Below are 21,414 nucleotides of genomic sequence, written 5' to 3'. Positions count from 1 at the left end.
CCCTTTGCCTGCTCCCCTTCCCCTAACCTCTGTAACGTCTCAAATTTGGGAGTGGGTTAGCCAGAGATGCTAGGGAACCTTTCCATTTCCTCTCCCCCTCACTACACACTCTTCCTGAGATGAAAGCTCCCTTCCTCCTGTCCTTCCAACCCTCACAGGGACCTCTGGGATTGGGTGTTTGCTTGGTTTGCATCCCAGAGACGTTGGATTCAGAGGACCTCCCCGCAGCTCTGGTGTTTCTTTCGCTCTCATCCAGTACCATTCTTGCGGGTGACTGGACAGAGAGGAAAACCTCCCTCTCATGACCCTCTGCTTGTTCTCATTAGAACACCAATCAGCAGGTGAACTTAGGGCGCATCACCCACTAGGACCTGGAAGGCTGGGTGGGGTCCATGACAGGCCTGAAGCCAGCAGAAAAGCTCAGAGTGTCCAGGGGAGAAAGCACCTCAAAGGGCCCTGGCAATTTCTTAGGGGTCAGTACTTGTTAAGGAATGAGTAGGAGTACCGTCTCCATCACAGATTCTGGGAAGTATGGTTACTGAGATACACATCATCCGCCTAGCATGATCCTCAGAGTGTGGGGTTTGGTTTGGTGTGGATAACCAATCCACTTTTTGTTTTTATCCTCAGCTAGCCTGTGGCCTACAAACACCCGTTTAGTACAACTTCCTCAAGATCCTTAACTTTCTCTCGGCCTCATCACTGAAATGATAAAAGCTTGATTAGATGATCTCACACATCACTTCTAGCTATAAAATTCCATGATGAGATTCATAAGTTAAAGATGGATGCTTTTATTGATGGTTATAAATTCTATTCTGTCTACATATGGGCTTAGAGTACATTCCATAATTTACATGTGACTATTCTTTACTGGAAACTAAAGTTCAGAAAGGGAATTAGACCTGCGAATGGCTTTTCCCAGCCTACTGTGTACACTGCGGCACAGCACAGAAATCATTCTTCTGCAAGCGTTCTACACCCACCAGGAAACTATTATTAATGTAGCAACACATTCCTTACCACAATAAATCAGAAGCCTTTATTGGGCAATTCTGAATTTGGTAGAGGCTATTCCCAGCTTCATGAAAAATCAATCACAAATGAAGATGTGCAGCCAGGAGGCCATTTGCCATGGAAACCATTATGATGGGGATCTCTTCGTGCTGGTATTGCAGAACATTCTAACTAGTGTTAATGGAAAACATTAATATCAAAATAAAAATGGATGAGATTTCTTTTACGTGCCCTTGGAATTTGGTGGTATGTGTTCGGGGAGTGCCAGCTCATTTGCATGTTGGCCTAATTAGGAAGGGAAAGCTGCCAGCAATCACGCCGTGCAATTCAAAGCCAAATATAAATGCCTTTGGTATCACCCAGTGTTCTGGATCATTCACCTCCCACCGCTGTCCCAGCCGCATAGACAATGCAGAAACGACCACACTGTTTCTCTTCTCTGTCTGTTCTCTGCTCTCTCACCCAGACATGGCTCTGCCCCACGAAACAGAGTGCAGATGGCACAGACAACTCTGAGGGCCTGGGGTGTGCGAAGACACAAAAGGAATGAGGATTTTATCAACCAAGTGTGGGTTGTGAGAACCCCTGGACCAGATGTTATACCTAGAGGATGTGATCGCAGCTGATCCTGCTGGAACCTGTTTCAAGGTGACCTTAGACAAAGAGAAGAGAGCCTTGATATACCCAAGTTTCACCCCTACTTCACTCTCTTCCCCTATCACAAAGCCTCGTGCATTCTCCATTCTAGCCACTTGCTCAGACCTCCTACCACCCTCCTCGTCTCTAGGATTCTGCCCCATCAGTCTAGCAAACATTGTTTCCCTCAACTGCCTGGGAAGTCCTATCTGCTCTTCCAGGTCCTCTTTGAGTCCTGCCTTCCACAAAAGTCGCACCAGATTATCCTACCCTCAGTTAGATGACCTCGCCTCCTGCCCACTTTCTGTGGCATTTCTTTTGCCCCAGGGTGCCCTTTGTTGAAGTGAATTATGTATGATCATGGACCTTACATTTTAAGCAAGAAAGGACAGAGGGACCACCGTATTCACGTTTTAACCTCAACAACGCGTGTCACAGGCTTTCTGTATAACATGGACCAATAAAAGGCGGGCAGGCTATGGAAGGGTGCCATCTGGACCAGACATCTTTTAGGGCCACTGCTCCTAGGCAGACCAACTCCCCAGCTCTAGGGCCAGAGCTACCCAACTTTAGCAAGCATGCAGTAGGATCTTCAGAGTTTGAACTGGCAGAACAAGAATCTGCTGTTTGGAAAGCCCACTCAGGTGATTCTGGTGCTGGTGGCCCTGGGACCACAATTTGGAATCTCTGCCCTGGGGAATATTTCATGTGACAGGGACAATGAAGGTAGAGAACCTGAACCAGGTGACTTTTCAAAAGGGAGAAGTACTTTTTGGTGGAGCATTCACAGGCATACATACAACTCTCAACATCCTTTTGACTAGCACAGGTTCAAGTGAGTGCCCCAGGCTTTCCAAACACGGAGCTCCCAGAAGTATCTGTGTGACAAGACTCTTCCCTGAGAGAACACACACCCCAGTGTGACATGAATGTTCTAACACCCCCAATCTAGCTCTCAACGCCAGCTGTGCTGAGATGCATCGGAACCCCAAGAAGGACCAGCCCAAAACAGAGGGAGGGGTATGGAGGACTCGCACTTGGAGAAAGGTTTCCAGGGTTAATATAGAAAAGAGAGAAAATTCTTCCTCAGAACAAAGCTCGCCCTGCTGAGAGCAATAAATTCTACCTTCAATTCTCAGAGCCAGCTCCATCATGCTTCAAGCTAACCTGCACCCAGCACCTCCAGTCTCACACTCTTTTACTTCTTTTAATTAAAGCAATGGTTTTCATGCCTACTATTTGCCAGACATCAGACCAACACTGGGATTGAAAGGTGAATGAGACATGTCCTTTGCCCTGGAGTGGACGACACTGCAGCAAAAAAATGTTCATACAAAATAAAAAGTGTGCTGACAGTGACATAGACAGGAGTGGCACCGAACCCCCTTGGAAAGAGGAGGATGGGAGATTGATTCCGAATCTCAGAATTGATAAGACTCCTCCAAGATTACCACATGCCAATCAATACACTCTCCCTCCATCTGCTCCGAGTTACAGAACTTTCCAGCTAATGGAACTGCCATCATCTATTCCCCCTGGTTACTGAGAGGGTGGCTCCCAGCTGTGCTCTGATGAGCTCCAGCTTTTCTCAACCAGGTGGTGACGTCTCCATTACCAGCCTCTTGCTCCCCAGCTGGCAGCCTGACCGCTGGGTCTCCAAGGGCCTTGGAGCAGGGCCCCTGATGGGCACAGGCCTGCCTGCTGTTAAAGGTAGGTCGGCTGGAGACTCATGAATGGCACTGAATTAGAGAAAGCTCTCTGGCAGGAGAAAAAAGAATGGAAGTTACAGGAGGAGGGAGGAGAAAGTTGATCCCCTAACTTTCCATGAGTTAATTAGTACTTAATCAATTCCTACACTTTTCTTTCAACTAAGAGTTAAGTTGCATGGGAAACGCAATGCTGACTAGATCATGTGGCTGATTGACTGAAGCACCGCCTGGCCAGCTGTGGATGAACTGCCTGATGGTGAGAGCGCGGCCACTCTGCTGCCCACCGGGAGCACCAGCTCTCCACCCTGCAGGTGTGGCCACTGAGAGGGCCCTTCCGCCTCCAGGCAGCAGTCCTGCCTTCTATCTCTGACCAGGGATGCTGCAGAAGGAACATAGTGTCTCCTACAAAAAAAAAAAAAAAAAAGAGCACACAGAGAAATGGCTGGTACTGGGTGCAGAATTATTTTACTAAGCAAGTGTTTATTTTTATGAGACATCAGCAATTTTTTAAGGTTACATACTGAGTAACTACAATCATCGATTGCATTAATGGATTACCTCTGGAGAAGGAATCTAATTACATTTTGTACAAATCGCAAAATGCAAATTAATTTCAAATTTTCTTGGCAGCCCTGTTGTTCTTTCTTGAGCTCAGTGATAGAGCAGTGTGTCAGGAGAGCCAAACCCTGAGAAGAATCTGGAACCTAGGAAAGGCTTTGTCTGTTCATTCATCAGAGATGTACCGGGCACCCTGCCTTCACTGGTGGGCCAGCTCCGTTCTAGGCGCTAGACTAGAGACACAGACGTAAACTGGACAATGTCTCATTCCTCTTGGAGTTTCCCGAAGTATTAACTCCAAGAGCCATATAATCCCAAATGCTCCTGAACCCCTGTAAGTACCACTGAGCTTCATTTCTCTGAACACCAGTTAGGGCGTGGTGCCTCTAACCCAAGAGTTGTCAACCTCTTTAGCCCTGAGAGGGACACATGAAAAAGGGAACAAAGGATTAAATAGGGGGAATGGGGAAGGGAGGCAAGGCGAGGAGAACTGGCCAAGAGGCACACATTCTGAAGATGGATTAATTTATTTGAGATGGGGAAAAGTAAGGTAATTAGAAAGTAAAGGCACAACAAATGAAGCGAGAATGTGAAAAGGGAGAAATACAATGGCTAATAACCATTTCTTCAAATTCAACCTTTCTCCTACCTGAGTGAAAAAAGAATTTTCAATGTAGATAAACTAGCTCAACCTTTCAGGAACACAATTTTTCATTATATATCAAAAACTTTTAAAAACTATGTGTCTTTTGAGCTAATGACCCCTATTCTAGGAATTTATCAAATCATCAAAACTATGGTCAAGATTTATGCACAAGGATTATCATTACAACATTATCATAACAACGTCAAACTAGCACAACATAAACGGTTAACATTAGAGGAAAGATTAAGTAGATTATGTATATCTTCATGGTAGAATATTATGATACCATTAAAATTATGATTATTAAGAGTTTTGATGACAAGAGGAAATGCTTATAATTATAAATAAAATGTGGGATACAACATTATATATAAAGTATGATTTATATACCATGGATAGAAATGCAAAAGGATATAAGGCACAGCAGTAATTTTTCTCTTGGTGGTGAAATTTTGGATAATGTTTCTCTGTTCTTTTCTGTCAAAATTTTCTATAGTGACATTTTAATTTTCTAATCAGAAGAAATTAAATTAGCTGATAAAAAAAAACGATAAACTAGGAGGAGGATAAAACCTTAATCTGATGAGGAAGAAAAAGGAACTGGGAATGGGCTGGGTATTTAGATGGAAGGATTACAACCAGAGACTTAAAGGATTTGCCTGCGTGGGCAAATGCTTGCTGTATAGAATGGCACCTGGTGACAATGCCTGTCTCCGATATCCTCCCTCCTTTCAGATTAGCCCGAGTTAATGTTAGGTTTCAGTCTCCCTGACAACGCAAATAGGCTTGACCTGAGTCCATGGGGTTTTAAGTCTCATTTGGTTCTCTCCATTTTCAGCTTCCACACTGAATCCTAGCTGGTCTTAGAAACTTTATACAGTGACCCATGAAAAAAATGTTTCAAAAGAACCAGAGCATCTTTCAAAAATTATTTTTTAAAACCCTCAATAGTGTAATCAACCCTCCCCACCCTCCACCCCCCCACACACACACACACAAAACACAACATAGTACTGACTATAATCAATTGACTCTTTAGTTTAGATGCGTTCTCTGGAGATGCCAGTCACTGAAGGAGATGAATTAGATCGTCTTGGAAAGCTTCTAAAACGGTGCCCCGTCTGTTCAGCACTTACCCTGTGCACAGTAAACTATAAATACTTAATGATCAAGCCAACAATGATGACTAAGTTGATCAATAACGAGCATTAAGACAGCTTTCCACATCCATGGCTGGGAGGGGATGGAGGAAAACTACCACACGTAGAGGAGACACTTCATTCACCCAATGGTCATTTCCAGCTGATGGCAGCTCAGTGTCCCCAGAACGAGAGCCGAGGGTGTTATGAGACTGTGTTGGAGGTTCTGACAGCTGATGTGGAGGCACCAACCATTTCCTCCCATGTGTCCTTTGGCCATGCAATTTTAATACACTCAACCTCAAGAAAGGAAAAAGAAGCCTGGGATCGAGTTGAATTATTCACAGCTCTAGCCGGGGAAGGCAGAAGAAGCCCTCTTCTGAGAGTAAGCGAGAGCTCTTCTCTCATTGATTTCTCACCCCGTCATGATCCCCAGGTGAGAATCCAGTTTAAATATCCAAAGAGAGAAGAAAGTTTACTCTTCTTAAATCTGAGTTCAAGAGTAATTAGTGAATTTGCAAATCCTGTTGCAATTGACAATTCTATCCTCAGGAAAAATTTTGAAGAGCTTGGTTGTTTAAATTTATGTAAGTGTAACGTACATTTGAAAACTAATTTTCACAGACTAATGGCATGATCAAAGTGGTCTTGTTTAATAACAGAATGAAAATAGTTGTTAGCCTTGAGACTTGAAGGCCAATGAGATATATGATTCAGGCATTCATTAGATGCTGAATTGAATTAGCGCTTGAATGTAATGAATATACCTTATTTCTATGTACGGGAAGAAAAATGTACGTAAATTCAACAAAACATAGTCACTCTTCCCCACACTTTAAGGAAAGTACTTTCCCACATGTCATGCCCACAGTTAGCATTGATGGGCCTCAGGGATAAGGATAGCCCCGAGCTTCCAATGAGTGCAATAGCATTAGCTCCTTCAGACCTTGTCTACTCACTCCAGAAACCAGTCCTCCCCCAAAGCACACCCACTTAGCAGGTGGCCTCAGGTCCAGGTTTTCTCAAGTCTCACGTATCCATGGCTGAGAAGCCAGGCCCGGCCACTGACCTCAGGCCTGGAATATCACAGAGGGCTCCTCAGAGTCCAGACTCCGCCCAGCTCCATCCATCCCATTCATGGCTGGCAGGTGAATCTCCTAAGGCAGTGGTTCTCAACCTTCCTAATGCCACGACCCTTTAAAACAGTTCCTCACGTTGTGGTGACCCCCAACCATAAAATTATTTTCGTTGCTACTTCATAACTGTAATTTTGCTACTGTTATGAATCGTAATGTAAATATCTGATATGCAGGATGTATTTTCATTGTTACAAATTGAACATAATTAAAGCATAGTGATTAATCACAAAAACAATATGTAATTATATATGTTTTCCGATGGTCTTAGATGACCCCTGAGAAAGGGTCATTCGACCCCCAAAGGGGTCGCGACCCACAGGTTGAGAACCGCTGTCCTAAGGCATCATAAAGCCTTAACACTCACACCATGTGGCTCTACAGTGAGTTATTTAACCTCTAAGCCTCAGTTTCCTCATCAGTGAGAAAGATATAATAATAGTACGCTCCTCGTAGGACAGTGGGGTGTAAGTGAAATGATGCACCTCAGGATATAGTGCAGCTGCTGGCCCAAGTTAAGCATTCAATAGGTGGTAATTATCATTACACCAGAATGCAAGCTCCATGAGGGCAAGAATTGCTGCCTCCTTCATCAAGACCCTACAATAGTCCCTGGTAAATGGTAGGAACTCAATAACTTGAATAAATGAAGTCCTTTTAGGCCCATTTCATAGGCCACTAGTCCTGCCCCGATAGCTTGGGCTGACAGTCTCTTCCTCCTCTGGATGCTGCTAATAACATGTTTGCTCACGTCCTGTAGCGCTGGCCCCTGCAGCCTCCAGCTGATGTCTCCGCTCTGTGTGCTCTGAAGGCCTCTCCTCCACAGCCTAGTTCAGATGCTGTGCACAGGCAGGCCCTCAGTCAACACTGGGAATAAAGATCCTGCCGGGTCAGTCCAAGAACACCAAAGATGGCTCCTTGTTACCCAGAGCGCCAAAGAACTGCAAACCAGGATCCCAGCCCTTCTTCAATTTAATGAGGAAATGGAGCCAAGTTAGTCATTTTTTTAGTTGCCCATTGCTGTCGCTCTGCCAAGCTGAACAGCTGGATTTCAAACCTTAACCATAAACCAGAGGTCCCTGCTCTTTTTGAGAGTGGAGGTGTGGAGAAGTCATTTTTACTTCCAGGTAAATGAGAAGATCCTTTGAGGTAGGCCTCACAGCAACCGCAACGTGTGTATGTGTGTGTCTGTGTTGGAGGGAGGGGGGGCGGCGGAGGGGGAATAGGAGGGGGGGCAGCAGAAGAGAGAGCTGATGTGACACTCAGACAAAGCCAGACTGGAGGAAGGGAGGAGGGGGGGAATTCTGGCTCAGTGTCACATTTCTCCTGGACTCAGCCTGAAGGAATCCTTTCCTTCCTTCTCCTTTACCCACACCCCCAGGAGGATGTGCCCAGGAGCTTGGGGAGGAGGTAGCTTTCCTACAATTCCTTTTCCCTGTTTCCCTGGCAACTGTGCAACATCTAGAAGCTCCAGGAGTGGGCCAGTGGAATGGGGTGTGGAAAGCGATTGCTGACGTTGGCCCCGTGTGGTGTCACCCCACACCCATGTTTAGCAGCCTCTCAGCCTCAGAAAGTCTTACTCACACACACACACGCACATGCGCACACACACACACACACACACACGCACACTTCTGACTGCTCATTTCTAATTTGGTGCCAGGTGCCCAAGCAGAGAGCCTTGGGGAAATGTTACATAATTAGTCTCATTTTGCCAACGTGAACTGAGAGGTGGGGCCTGAGACAGAATTATAACTCGCACCAAGAATGCTCGAAGTCTCTTGGTTGGGTTTCTGAATTTCAGATAAGCCTACACAGCACACATCATGGGGCATTAATTAATTTTGTACCAGCAGCTGGTTATGGGCTGAGAACAAGGGATGGGGGAGACTGAGTTTTCACCCCACTGAGGGTGCCTGATTCGGGGGATCCAGCTGAAGAACAACAGATGTAGGAAGAGGGGATGCAGCGAGAACATTCAGAGGCAAACTTGCCTAGAAGTTGAAAGACAGTCTCCAGCTTTGAAATGAATTCCATTCTAAAACCTCATTTGTAAGTCAGTTCTTTAGAATTCAGAACCCATTTCCAGAGAAGCTGTGTCTGTTATATATAAATGGTGATTGGGTTTCTAGGCTGGTCCACAAAAGCCTATTTAACTCATAATGCAGACAAAATACTATACATTTGCAATGAAAAGCAATAGAAAAAAATCCTGTGGTGATACCAGTAATTAAATGAAAAAGAAAAACAGAGAAGTGGAAAATAGCTTTCTCTCATTTCTTTTGAATAGCATAGCTCTTGGATGGAGGTGGGTAGCTAGCCCAGTTGCTCTTAAGGGGAGTCTTCATTTACTTGAGATAATGGATGGAGAGTGAGAGGATGGTGGTGGGGAGGGGTGGAGAATGAAGGGGCCATTTTTTGGGGTAATGAAAATATAGCATATTTGGGGAAACAGGCAGAGAGGGGAGAAGAGAGTGAATAGGACTGTTTCTATAAGACAGTAATCGCCAATCGGTGGTCTGCGGACCACTGGTGGTCCGTGAGGTCTAAAAGGTTGGCAACCGCTGTCATAAGGTATAGGTGGGGCTCCTTGGGGTGAGGAAAGAGCATGGACATTGCTGTCACAAAGGCTTGGGTTCTAGTTCCGCCTCTGTCTCTTATTGGCTGTAGCTTTGGGTGAGGTCTTAACCTCTGAGTCTCAGTCACCTCACTGGCCACCTCAAAGGGTTGCTCAGTCAAATGCCTGCCTGGTGGGCAGACTCCCTTCATGGAAGGACTTGATGCCCTAGTTCTGGGAGGGCTGTCAGCCTTCAGGGTCAACCCATAAAGGGATGGCTCAGACACCAGTCAAGGTCAAGGTCACCCCTCTTTTGATGGCCCACATCCAAGAAGTAGCTAGTGTGGGAGGATGAGGCCTGGCTATCTGGACCAATCAGGAAACTCTGGAGGGCCATGGTGGGACCAGACCACTCCGAGGGGTGTCGCAGATCAGCATCAGAGCTTGGCTTCCCCTGTCTAACCTGCTTCTGTCCTTCCTTTCCACAGGTGTGAATTCTAAGGGCACGCCATAAACCTCCTCCTGCTCAACTCCATCTCAGAGTCGACTGCCCAGAGAACCGGACCTGTGGCAGCCTGGCCCACAGTAGGCACAGGTAATGACAAGACCCTAAATGGCTGGAGCACACAGATAACCTATCTGGTTTTGCTTTCAATGTATACATGTTCATAATTGAAAGCTTGCGATTTGGAAATAAAATCTATATAAAAAATTTAAGGAGTATTTGTTCAGAACTGCTCTGCCCAATATGGTAGCCACTGGCCACCTGTAATGATTTAAATTATATTAGGCATTCAATCTAGTGATATTTCTAAAGTTCAATAGTCACCCAGCCAGTGTACCTTAGTGGTTGAGCATCGACTCCTGAGGTCACAGTTCAATTCCAGGTCAGGGCACATCCCTAGGACTGCGGGCTCGATCCCCAAGTAGGGGGCATGCAGGAGGCGGCCGATCAATTATTCTAATCACTGATGTTTCGATCTCTCTTTCCCTCTCCCCCCCTTCGCTGTAATCAATAAAAATAAATATCTTTTTTTTTAAAGCTCAATAGTCATATGTAGCTCATGGCTATAATATTGGGAAATGCAGAGTTATAGATCATTTCCATCATTACGGAAAGTTCTATTGGATGGTGCTGGCTGGAATGTTGAATTGTAAAGACTCTAAGAATGTTTGCATTGTATCCTATACCAACCTTCCCTGAAAGGCTCCTGAGATAGAGATGCATGGAATGTGAAGCAAGATAAGTAATGCTATTATTGGCTAAGGCTTGGCTCTACCTCTCACCCCCCACACAGTGAATTCCAGTTCTGCAAGAGCAAGGCTCAACTCCATGGAGAAGTACTTTATGACCCAGAACCATGCAGGCCTCTTAGCCCACAATGACTTCCAAGCTCAAGCCAGAGTCAGCTCTCAGGGAAAGATAAAGAAGGTGCAGATGGCAGAGAACATCAGCCCCAAGAATCATCTCAAAAGGCCCTTATCATGTGCCCCGTATGCTCAGCCCAGTAACTCTACCACTCAAACAGTACCAAATAGAAAGTCCTTAAACCTGAGCAACTCATGCAGCCTTTCTGCTTAGTCATGAACAGAGAAATCTGGCATTCCTCTCAGCAGCCAACACTGCGAGTCCTCATAACTTGAGCAGTGGCAGAGTCAATGGCCTTAGCAGTGCTCTGTGGTCTCTCCAGGTGGCCCTACTCACTCCACCTTACCTGCACTTTGGGTCTGGCTCTTGCCTTCTGCCCACTCCATGGACTTGGCACTTCAGAGCCTACTTTCCTGGAATGCCTCCCTTGTCAGGACTAAGTTCCATCTTTTCCCCATGGTCATGGCTATGGAGCAGTTCCTAGGGGACTCAGGCCAGGCTGAGCTGCAGCCCACTCTCAGCCAACTGATGGCTCCCAAGCTTCAAGGCCAACCTATCTCCCTGCAACTCTTGGTCCTTCATAGCTGAAACACAGAATGACAGAGTCCAGGACCTCAGCCAGCACCCCCATGAGCACTGAGGTGAAAATAAGGAGCACTCCTTTCCTGAGAATGGGAATATCACCTCCACTGACTCCCCCATGTCCCAAACAGCATCTCCCATGTTCTTCCTGGACCCTCCTTTCCCTATACCCCAGATACTCTCACAGTATCCTCTTTGGAGATATGTGTTTTCATTTTGCAAACAGGGGAGGGGATCTGATCATAGTACATTTTGGAAATCGCAGCCTTCCTGGAAGGCAGGACTGGGCTACAGCAGTTAGGAGAAGGACACAGTTGTTTCCATACTCCCCTCAACAATTCCATTATAAATGTACTCAGAGTGTGTTTATGTTCAAAGCTCTGAAATGTTACTGTTTAGATACTTGGTGTATAAATCTTCTTTTAGAGCCCATGTTATTGTCTACACCGCAATCTTATTGGACACAACTGATAAATGAGAGGACTGCTTCTGCTGCTGCTAACCCAAGGATCCCAAGCACCGATGATTTTCTGTTCCAAGACTCCTTTCACAATATGCCACACTGTTGTCGTTCAGCAAATAATACTCTCAGCCACTTTCTACTCCCACACCATAAACACCTGATGGAAGATCCCATCACACACACACCTGTGCAGACAGCAAACCCACAACAGGCCCACCAACACGTACAGCCACGCACAAGGCAAACTCGCCCACACAGGCCTTGCAGAGTCAAACAGGAAAGCCCCTGAGTCCATGACGTGTCACTTCAGAGCCTTTCCTCCAGCTCCACGGGGAGCTCGGTGTCTGGCACAGCTCCGTGTCCCAACAGCAATAGCACCTACCACTGCTTGGTACAGACTTTACAGAGTCACCAACTGATTTTGCATGAATCACTTTATTTGATTTGAATTTTATAATAACTCTCAAGACATATTATTTACCTCCATTTTAGCGATGAGTATACTGGGTTCAAAACACTCAGTTTGCTCAGGGCCATATACCTAGAGAGGGACAGAGCTGGGACTCAATCCAATGCCCCCTGGCTTATGGAACTTGAAGCTATTTCTGAATGAAGGAGGATGTTAGAAACATGAGATGGAGATTCGAGGCTTGATATTAGGAGGATTTAGGAGGATGGTCATAGATAACACATAAAATGTAAAATAACAAAAGGAAATACATCTTTACTCTTCCATGCAGTTTTTCCCAATTAACAAAAAGAAATGTGGAAGGAAAGTAAATGACCACTATAACCAAATAGAAACAGACCAATTGATAGTGGGGAAGGGTAAATAACAAGAATAAACTCATAGTTGCTTAATAATTATTCACCTTACCAGAGTTAAGCCATTTTCTTACAGGCCCTGGGAAACTGTAAAACAAGGCTGTAAAAAGATAGGATGGGTCCATTACTCAGAAAAGAAACACATTTTGAGAACAGACCAAGGACAGGACACGCTTTGATTTGGTTGCTGTGTGCAGACCCTGGCCCCCTCCGGGAGTTTTTCTCAGGAACGATGACCATTCTCCAGTCCCAGGAAGGGGCTGAGCTGTTTGTAACATCATAGAAGACTAGCCACCTTGTTATCAGACTTTGAGCTTCTGAAGGCCGGACCAATCCTGATCACAATTTGAAACTGCTCTCTGACTCAAAAGGTCTCCCACCTTGTTTTGGCAACAATACTCCTGAACCATATACCCCAATTCTCAAAGCGCATTTTCTCTCATAGCCACTGTTCTCTATTTATCATTCTAATCCCTAATATGCCATATTCCTTTGGCCAAGCCTCCTCCTTCCTGAACCCTGCAGTCCTGAGGCCCCAAAGGAGCACCTACTGCAGTCGCACCTGCTGACCCACAGCCTGGATGACAAGTGTCTGCTGCCCAGACATCTGTGTTTCATCCAACCCAGATTCCCTGCTGCTGAGCTGTCCCTGCCCAATGGAACTCTCACGCAGCTTCTGGCCTGGTTCCACCCCTCACTGCACGGCTTGCAGGGACAATGAGCTCTGACTTACCTATTGGAAAGACAAATCACCTGCCACAATCAGCATCTGGAGCTGGGACAGATCCCCCCTCTAGAGGAACAAGAAGAGGCAGATCGTAGACCATCCCTACTTCTCCCTTGCTGTGAAAAGCAAGCCATGCCTCTTGATATGGTAGTTTTATCTTCTATTTTGCTTTTCATTTCCCCTGCAATGAATCCTTGCTGATTTCTGTGTGCAGGTCAGGACCTGTGATGTGTGCGTGTCAACAGCATGAGCCTGCGCTCTCTGGGTAGTCAATAAACATTAAGCAACAAGCAGCTTGATCCCTTGCCTGGTTGGCACCTGGAAATACATCATCCAATTTGGAAAGCAGAATACCTTTTAATATCCCCTCCAGCACCTACCACAGGGCTCCTCCCAGAATAGGCACCCCATGAATCCTGAATGAGTAAATGAGCAAATGGATGAAGGATGCCAGGGGGTTGTGCCCAGTTCTCCTTTGTGGCATCCTCATCAGTATGCTTGGCGGGAAGAGAACAACTTCCAGTCTGCAGAAGCTGAGAGAATGCCTCTAGGCCACACTTCCAACCAATTCCCAGCACAGAAATTGGACCCACACATTCTGATGAATTGTGGCTTGAAGACTGCAATTACACTGCACAGTGGTTCCCAGATTTGTTTCAGTACATGGATGTCTTTCACAGAAAATGTTGTACCCTATCCCACCCCACCACTACTCCAGGCCTCCTCCCTTCCCTACTCCTAAGAACCCTTCATTTCTATCACTGACCGCTGGCCAGGCCTCCTCCCTTCCCTACTCCTAAGAACCCTTTATTTCTATCACTGACCCCTGGCCAGGCCTCCTCCCTTCCCTGCTCCTAAGAACCCTTCATTTCTATCACTGACCCCTGGCCAGACCAGCCATCTAAGTAGGTGGGATGGACAGCGTCATGTACTAAAGTATCTCCACACAACCTGTAATCACCTCAACTGTCATTCCTTTGAGTTAGGTCTCCTGGACGATAAAAATTCTATCAGGGAAGGTAGTCCAAGAAGATGATAACATCTTAGCTCAAACAAGCTCATCAAATTAGTAAAACTGTTTTCTAGCAGACCCCTGAGCAGATGGGACAGAGCAAAGGTAAGTTTTGACACAAGCAAGGATTGTCCGAGCATGAGTTCCCACTGCAAAAGCAGGTCTAGTTGCAATACTACATTAGGGGATGGCATTCTCTGCCTGGCTTGCTGCAGAAACCCCTCTGGGGCTCTGGGAGGATGGGTATGGGGCAGCCTGTGGGCTGCAGACTATGGGCCTCCTGAAAGGTTTACAACATCCTCTGCAAGTGTGGGTGGGAACAGAAAGTGTGGGATAACTTGCAAAAGACTTTAGAATACCAAGTGGCATATGGCGATGCCCTGTTGGTTGAGTTTCTGTGCTACGAAGCTTTCTCAGTTCTGGGGATGGCTTCATGCTGGATGACCCCCACGGCTGCCGGTCTCGCAAGCAAGAGGCGGCTCACAACAGACTGCACACAGTGAGGGCCTTGCTGGCTGTGCTCAGACGCGGCTGCAGGGGAAGGAAAATGGCTGACGCTGCAGGGGACCCAAGCTTCCAACGTCTGGGATGTTTACCTCATTAGGCTCTTTTACATAACATCAGCCAAAAACAGAAAGGAAGAAAAATAGCTGGAGGGAGTCCACTGGAGTTCAGGCCTGGATTCTGAGTCCTGGTCTAAGATTTTTCCGAGGCCAAGAAGGCAGCCCTGGCTGGGTTACCTGGCCTGCGAAGGAGCCAGAACACGGGAACTGGGCTTCTAGGCGGAAACCCCAAGCCACTCCCAGCCCCCAAGGAGCATTATAGCTGATAAGAGCTAAGAGGTGGTTTTCATTGTTATAATTATGTATGTTCTTTACATCCCAAACCCTGTGTTCTGCCACATTCATCTTGTCATAACCAGGGATGGCTGAAGAACGAGAGATCAAGGGTCCAGGCAACTCTTGGGCTGGAAGGCTAGAGGTCTAAATGGGAGGAAGTTCCAGAGGGTAGATGAGCAGGCTTGGTCCAGGAGCTGCAGGCTAGTCCATTGAGAAAGGAGAGGGCTAGTGCCATTGGGCAAAGAGCATACTTAAGTCTAAGGCCAGAAGCCCGGTGCCAGTGGGGAGAGGCAAGGAGCAGCCCAGGGCCCTGAGGTGGGCAGTATATGGGGTGGCTGGAGGGGGTCACAGATGGCTCCAGGAGACTAGGGTTCGGTGGCAGGATGTGCTAATTCTGGAATGGGGGGGGGGGGGCAGTTGTGGAAGAGGCCGTGAGAGAAGCCAGATGAGGAATGACTAGGTAGGGCTTGGCCACCAAAATACACACCAGAGAGCCGGACAGGCTGAGCTTCTCACCATACAGCTGGTCCCCAAGACTGAGCTAACCAACAGGCCCCCACTGTGAGTGGTCACGAGATTCGGGGACAGAGAGTCACATGTCTGCATCAGACAAGACAGTCTAGATTTTGATTTCTTCTCCCTCTCAGCCACATGTCCATGAAATGTCCTTGTTCCTCCCCACAGTCTCAGTCTCCATTTCAGTCTGTCTGTCTGTCTGCTTCCCTCTCTCCCCACAGCCCCTTACCTTGTCTCCTCCCTCCCTCTTAAACCGCTAGTCTTATTTCTCCTGATTCCGCTTTCCAGGGCCACTGTGTGAGTGTGTGTTTGTGTCGACTAGGGTGGTGTGAGTGCCCTCAGGAGGAAAGGGTAGGGAGCAGGGAGGAGGGGTCATCTCTCTTTCATTCTCCCTCGGGGACCAGCTGGAAATGTGCCCTGTGACCATCTGATCTAATTAGCTGAAATCTCAGTCTTGACAGGAGGCAGCTTAAAAAATAAAAAATAAAAAACCTCTAGCTTTCCTGGCTCTCAGCCTCTTGAAAGATAAGAAGATCTGATTGCACGGAAGTGGAGTCCCAGCTCCCGATTCCCTCTGCCAGGGGCAATCAACTGGATGGAGCTGAAACCTCCATCTTGAAGATGCCAAGCAGAATGAGAAAACCTGAGCTCACAGCACAGAGTCTCAGGGCTCGGACCCAGGGAACCTCCGTGGCAGCTGCCCAGAGTCCCTGCCAAGTAGATTGGGAGATCTGGCGGTGAGAAAGGGCCACCATTCTTACACCTTCCATCGGGCACCCAGGCCAGCCTTCCTAGGTCTCCTGGTGCATCCCCAGGCCCAGCTCCACCCACACCAGGCCCTCCTTCAGAAGCCCTCACCTCTCAGTGACAGCTTCCCAGGCCCTGCTGCCTCCCACTCCTGGCTGCTAAGTCCTGGTCACGGGCACCCAGGCTCCCCTCCCACCATCTCCCCGTGCCCTGCTACTGGGCAGTGCCCTGGCCCTTGGCTGTGCTGAAAGGACATGTCAAAGGGACACCCGTGGCAGAGAGAGCAAAGCTCGAGCCACTCAGATGACTTCAGGCGCTCTTGGGCACAGGACACAGAATTCTCCAAACAAGCCTTGCAAGCTCACACTGAAAAGTTTACAGGAGGAGACGGCACCGTTTAAGATGCCACCACAATGCCAGCCTGCTTCCCCTTGACCACTGCTAATCTGATTCTGTCATATTCAAAACACTGAACCAGAAAACCCACCCAGAGAGTGGCATTAGACAAGCTCATCCCCTGCAGCCACCATCCTGTCCTCACTGGCCTGGTGACCCCTCACCTGCCCTGCTCCAGCTCAGAGGTGGCAGGAGGATCTGGGTCAGGAGTGCACAAGCTGGACAAATCCTCAGGTCACAGGGACCAAATGAGAGCACCTGCCCAGTGGCAGGGCAAGGGGAGATGGTGGGAGGGGAGCCTGGGTGCCCGTGACCAGGACTTAGCAGCCAGGAGTGGGAGGCAGCAGGGCCTAGGAAGCTGTCACTGAGAGGTGAGGGCTTCTGAAGGAGGGGCTGGTGTGGGTGGAGCCGGGCCTGGGCAGGCAGGCAGGAAGGCAGGTGGGTTGCCCTGGGCAGGTGGCCAGGCCAGGGTGGACTGAGGCCATGGTCCCAACTCCAGAAGGAGTTCTGCCTTTTCCCAGGGAGCTCGGGCCAGGGTGGAAGGACAAATGGGCACCGGCACACACAATATGTCACCAGCAATCACCATGCAATCCAAAGCCAGAGGCTTGTCACCACGTCACTCAGACAACTCAGCATTCAGACCTCATACACGGAGACCACCACACACACACACATACACACACACACTCTCTCTCTCTCTCTCTCTCTCTCTCACACACACACACACACACACACACACACACGCACACGCGCGCGTGGTGTCCTGGCCTTTACGTCCCAAGGTGGTTATTATTTCTTTGCACTTGGATTTGAAGCTTTTCACATGCTGCTCACCTGACCATAAGGTGAATGAGCTCACGGCCAAATAGTTATGTCTCCCATGGGTGGGGCTGACTGTTCCAAAGCCACTGGCATAAATTTCAAACCAAACTGTGTGTTTTCCTATTGCAAATTGTTTTCCTCATCAATGGTTGATGATCACATGCAAATTCTCGATGAAAAATGTAGAATCTAAATTTAACCAAAGTCCAAAATATTTGCCAGTTGTTTCAGTAAACAAAATCAAAATTCTTCACTTTGGCAAAAATTATCTACTGAAAAAAACTATAGAATGTAAGATAGTATGGTCAACTTATAAAATAATAACCAATTTAGTGTCAAATGAATGTATTTGATCCCATTAATAAAATTAAAGAGCAAAGGACTTTCAAGTAAATAAATTAGAGTTTTTGGGGGGTTTTTTAATCTCCAGAGCTTGATTTTAGGAGTTTGCTAATCTTTGACAGTTTCTACTTTATTTCCAAGGAGGTTTATGTGCCATCACTATCTGACCTTTGAAAACTAGAATGGACATTTACCATGTGTCCCCAGGATGCCAGCTTTGCCAATGACGTGTAGCACCAACTTCAGATGAGATATGCTCACCTGCCCTCTGGCTAAAAATAGCTGCCATCGATGTCAGGAATGGCAAATGTTCTCTGCCTACTCAACAGCCCATTAGGCCACTCAGTGAGAGAGGCAGATGAATCTCACACTAAAGGGCAGCCTCCACTTCACCAACACGTGGTGCCCCAAACCTTTGCAAATATCAGTGGCGGAGATGGTTTCGATCAGTTAAAAATAGATCTGTGAGCACCTCAATTCACAGCATAAGCTGAACACTAGTTTTTTTTACAACCCAGCAGCACTACAGTTCAGGAATGAGGACCCTGGAGACATCAGGCTCAAGAACATTCCACGAACCTCAGCATCAGCCTGCTCCCTCCTCCACCAGTGCCATGCAACATATTTTCAGTGGTACTGCGACCTACGTGAATTCCAGAAGTCTATTGGATAGACAGCCAGAAGAGTTTTATCAGGTTTCCCTTGAAGTGCATCTGCGCAACTGACTGCAATTGATGCTAAAACAATCCTCCTCCTTGCTGAAAAACTTTCACAAACTATTTTCAGTGCTAGAAACAATTTTATTATATCATAATTATCGTAATTATGGCATTGCCTCATAATCACTTGGTGTGTGAATGTATCTCTCTTTTCCCACCCTCATTCGCCTCCAGATGTAAGCTGCGGCCTCAGTATCCACCATGGGACGGTACATAAAGAAACACAGCAACTTTAGTTGAACTGAGTGAATTTGAATTGAAGCTGTTATGTCAATAACTTCTTCCTCCTTATATTCCATTATAACCCCTATGACTTAAATTATATTTAAGTGGTTATTCAACAAGGCCTATTGTGTATCCTGAACATCCCTCTAAGCCTCTAAGGCTTCTATAACCGGCTACACTAGACCAGTGGTCGGCAAACTCAGTCAACAGAGCCAAATATCAACAGTACAACAATTGAAATTTCTTTTGAGAGCCAAGTTTTTTAAACTTAAACTATATAGGTAGGTACACTGTTATTAACTTAATTAGGGTACTCCTAAGGCTTACGAAGAGCCACACTCAAGGGGCCAAAGAGTCGCATGTGGCTTGCGAGCCGCAGTTTGCTGACCACGGCACTAGACCAATGCAATGTAAGAAATAAGCAGTCATGGTCATGTATTTATGAAGTTGACTCCTTACATGTCTACCTCCAAAAAGGAAATTAATAGGCCCAATGATTAGACCCTCTGAGGCAACACTCACATTAGGATTAAATAGCATATGGTGTGCTTTACTGAATGGCTAGCACATAGGAACAGTCTTTGAACATGACCTCTCTGGCCCATTTCCTGGTTAGTGTCTCTCATGATGACAAAGCTTGTAGGGACAATCGTTTGGGTAATGCCTTTCAATCCACTGACATCTGCCCTATCATTTCGAGCTAGTGGCAGGTAGGAACAAGCATCCTGGCCACAGCTTCTTCCTGAAACCAATGAATGATTAATCTGTTTTGTTTACTTCTACTTGTCTCTCTCACCTCCCACTCCAAACTATGGTTGTTTGATTAAAGCCAAACCAAAAAGTGAAATATACCTGGAAGGCCCAGGCATGCAAAAGATAACCAGGCAGCAATAAGGAGAAGAAAGGTGTTTTTGGCCTTCATCGAAGTTTACCATCCTTTTTATCAAGAAACAGTAAAAGGCCCTCATTCACATAGCAATGTAAACTGAATCTTAACCTTGAGACATGTGAAAAAAGCCAGAATAGGAAAGAAATGACAAGAAACAAGGGCAGCATGAGGCTTACTAAGGAGTAAGGATGTGTTCACCTGAAGAACCGTGCCAGCAATGAAGGCGAGTTTCATGACACACAGCAGGTAGCCCCCATGGAACAGAAGGGTAAAAATAGCCAACTAGCTCTGTTTGCTCATTAAGTCACACTTCCATCATAATTTAAGTCTCTGAGGATCTCTGACCAAGAAATTCCCCAACAATAGAAGCAGACATTGTGATCTTTGCTAAGCAATTGCATGAGAACCAGGGTCCCAAAGCCTATCACTCTGAGGGAAACAAAAACTTGTAAGTAGGGGACCCCACCCGAATGCAAATTCCCAAAGTGATGTAGCCCTAAACCAATAGCAATCACACCATGTGCAAAGGATGACACAAGAGATTAACAGGTTGCCACAATAATACTCCAAGCAACTGGGAGACAGGCTCGAATGAAATCCCAGGAGTTGGTTGGGTCAGGCAGGTGAAATCTCAAGTGCCTACCAGGGTAGTGATGAACGATCACTGATCAGTGTCTAACTGCTAGTTGTTTTTTGTTTGTTTGTTTGTTTGTTTTGTTTTGTTTTAGTCTTAATTTTAGAAGCAGACTCCTCAGATCTATAATACAATCAAAACCAACTGAGGCAACTCTGACCCACAGACATGGACACTTTGAGGACCTGCCTCCATGTGCTGAGATTGTCCACAGCCCTCGGAAGGAGGCACATCCATCTGTCCAGACCAAGCTGTTGATGGGCATTCAAGCCCCCGAGCCCTCCAAAGGTCACAGTCAAAGAAGGAATCGGGTGTACTTACGCAGGGCATGCCACTCATCCTGGCGGATGGTCTTCGTGATGTTGAAAGTGAGGTTCCTTGGGATGGTGGCTGAGGAGTAGTGGTATTTGATGTATGTGCATCGCTCAATTTCTCCTGGCAAAGATAGACAGGAAACCAAATGTTAATGAGGCAGCAATCATTTTGGGGGTAGTTTCCAGGATCCATTTTTCTGTGGGGAAAGGGACCGGTTTTATATTGACCCTAGTGACACCTACTCTTTATGCAAGGCAGTAACTTTGACTCCAAAAGAATAACAGAGAAGAACTAATATCAGACACCAATCAATTTAGATAAATTTAAAAAAAAAACATCTCTCTAGCATCATTCAGAGATGGGGCGGGCCACAGTTTAGGCTGATGGCTTGATAAGAAGGTGGTACCCATGTTTGTTTAATCTTAAGAAACTCAACTTTCAAGTCAAGGCATCAAAAGACATTACTGGTTTGCACCCCTGGACCAACAGACAGCAGGCTTCGACCTTAATGATGTCATTTGTTAGAGGGGCCGCTTCCCTTTTCTCTATCCCATCCCCCAACCTTACCTGTGAACACAAAGCACTCAGATC

At 46.6% G+C, this 21,414-nt stretch overlaps 1 protein-coding gene across 1 annotated transcript in view; it reads right to left on the bottom strand.

Moving 5' to 3' along the window:
- Positions 1-21,414, bottom strand: part of TMEM178B (transmembrane protein 178B) — a 354,516-nt gene that overhangs the window by 211,484 nt on the left and 121,618 nt on the right. The window contains exon 2 of the mRNA XM_059711995.1: positions 20,830-20,943. Coding sequence (XP_059567978.1) covers positions 20,830-20,943 — 114 coding nt within the window. The remainder of the gene's footprint in view (positions 1-20,829; positions 20,944-21,414) is intronic.

This window comes from Myotis daubentonii, chromosome 10, assembly GCF_963259705.1.
Source record: "Myotis daubentonii chromosome 10, mMyoDau2.1, whole genome shotgun sequence".
Taxonomy (NCBI): domain Eukaryota; kingdom Metazoa; phylum Chordata; class Mammalia; order Chiroptera; family Vespertilionidae; genus Myotis; species Myotis daubentonii.
This window is presented reverse-complemented; position numbering and strand designations above follow the sequence as displayed.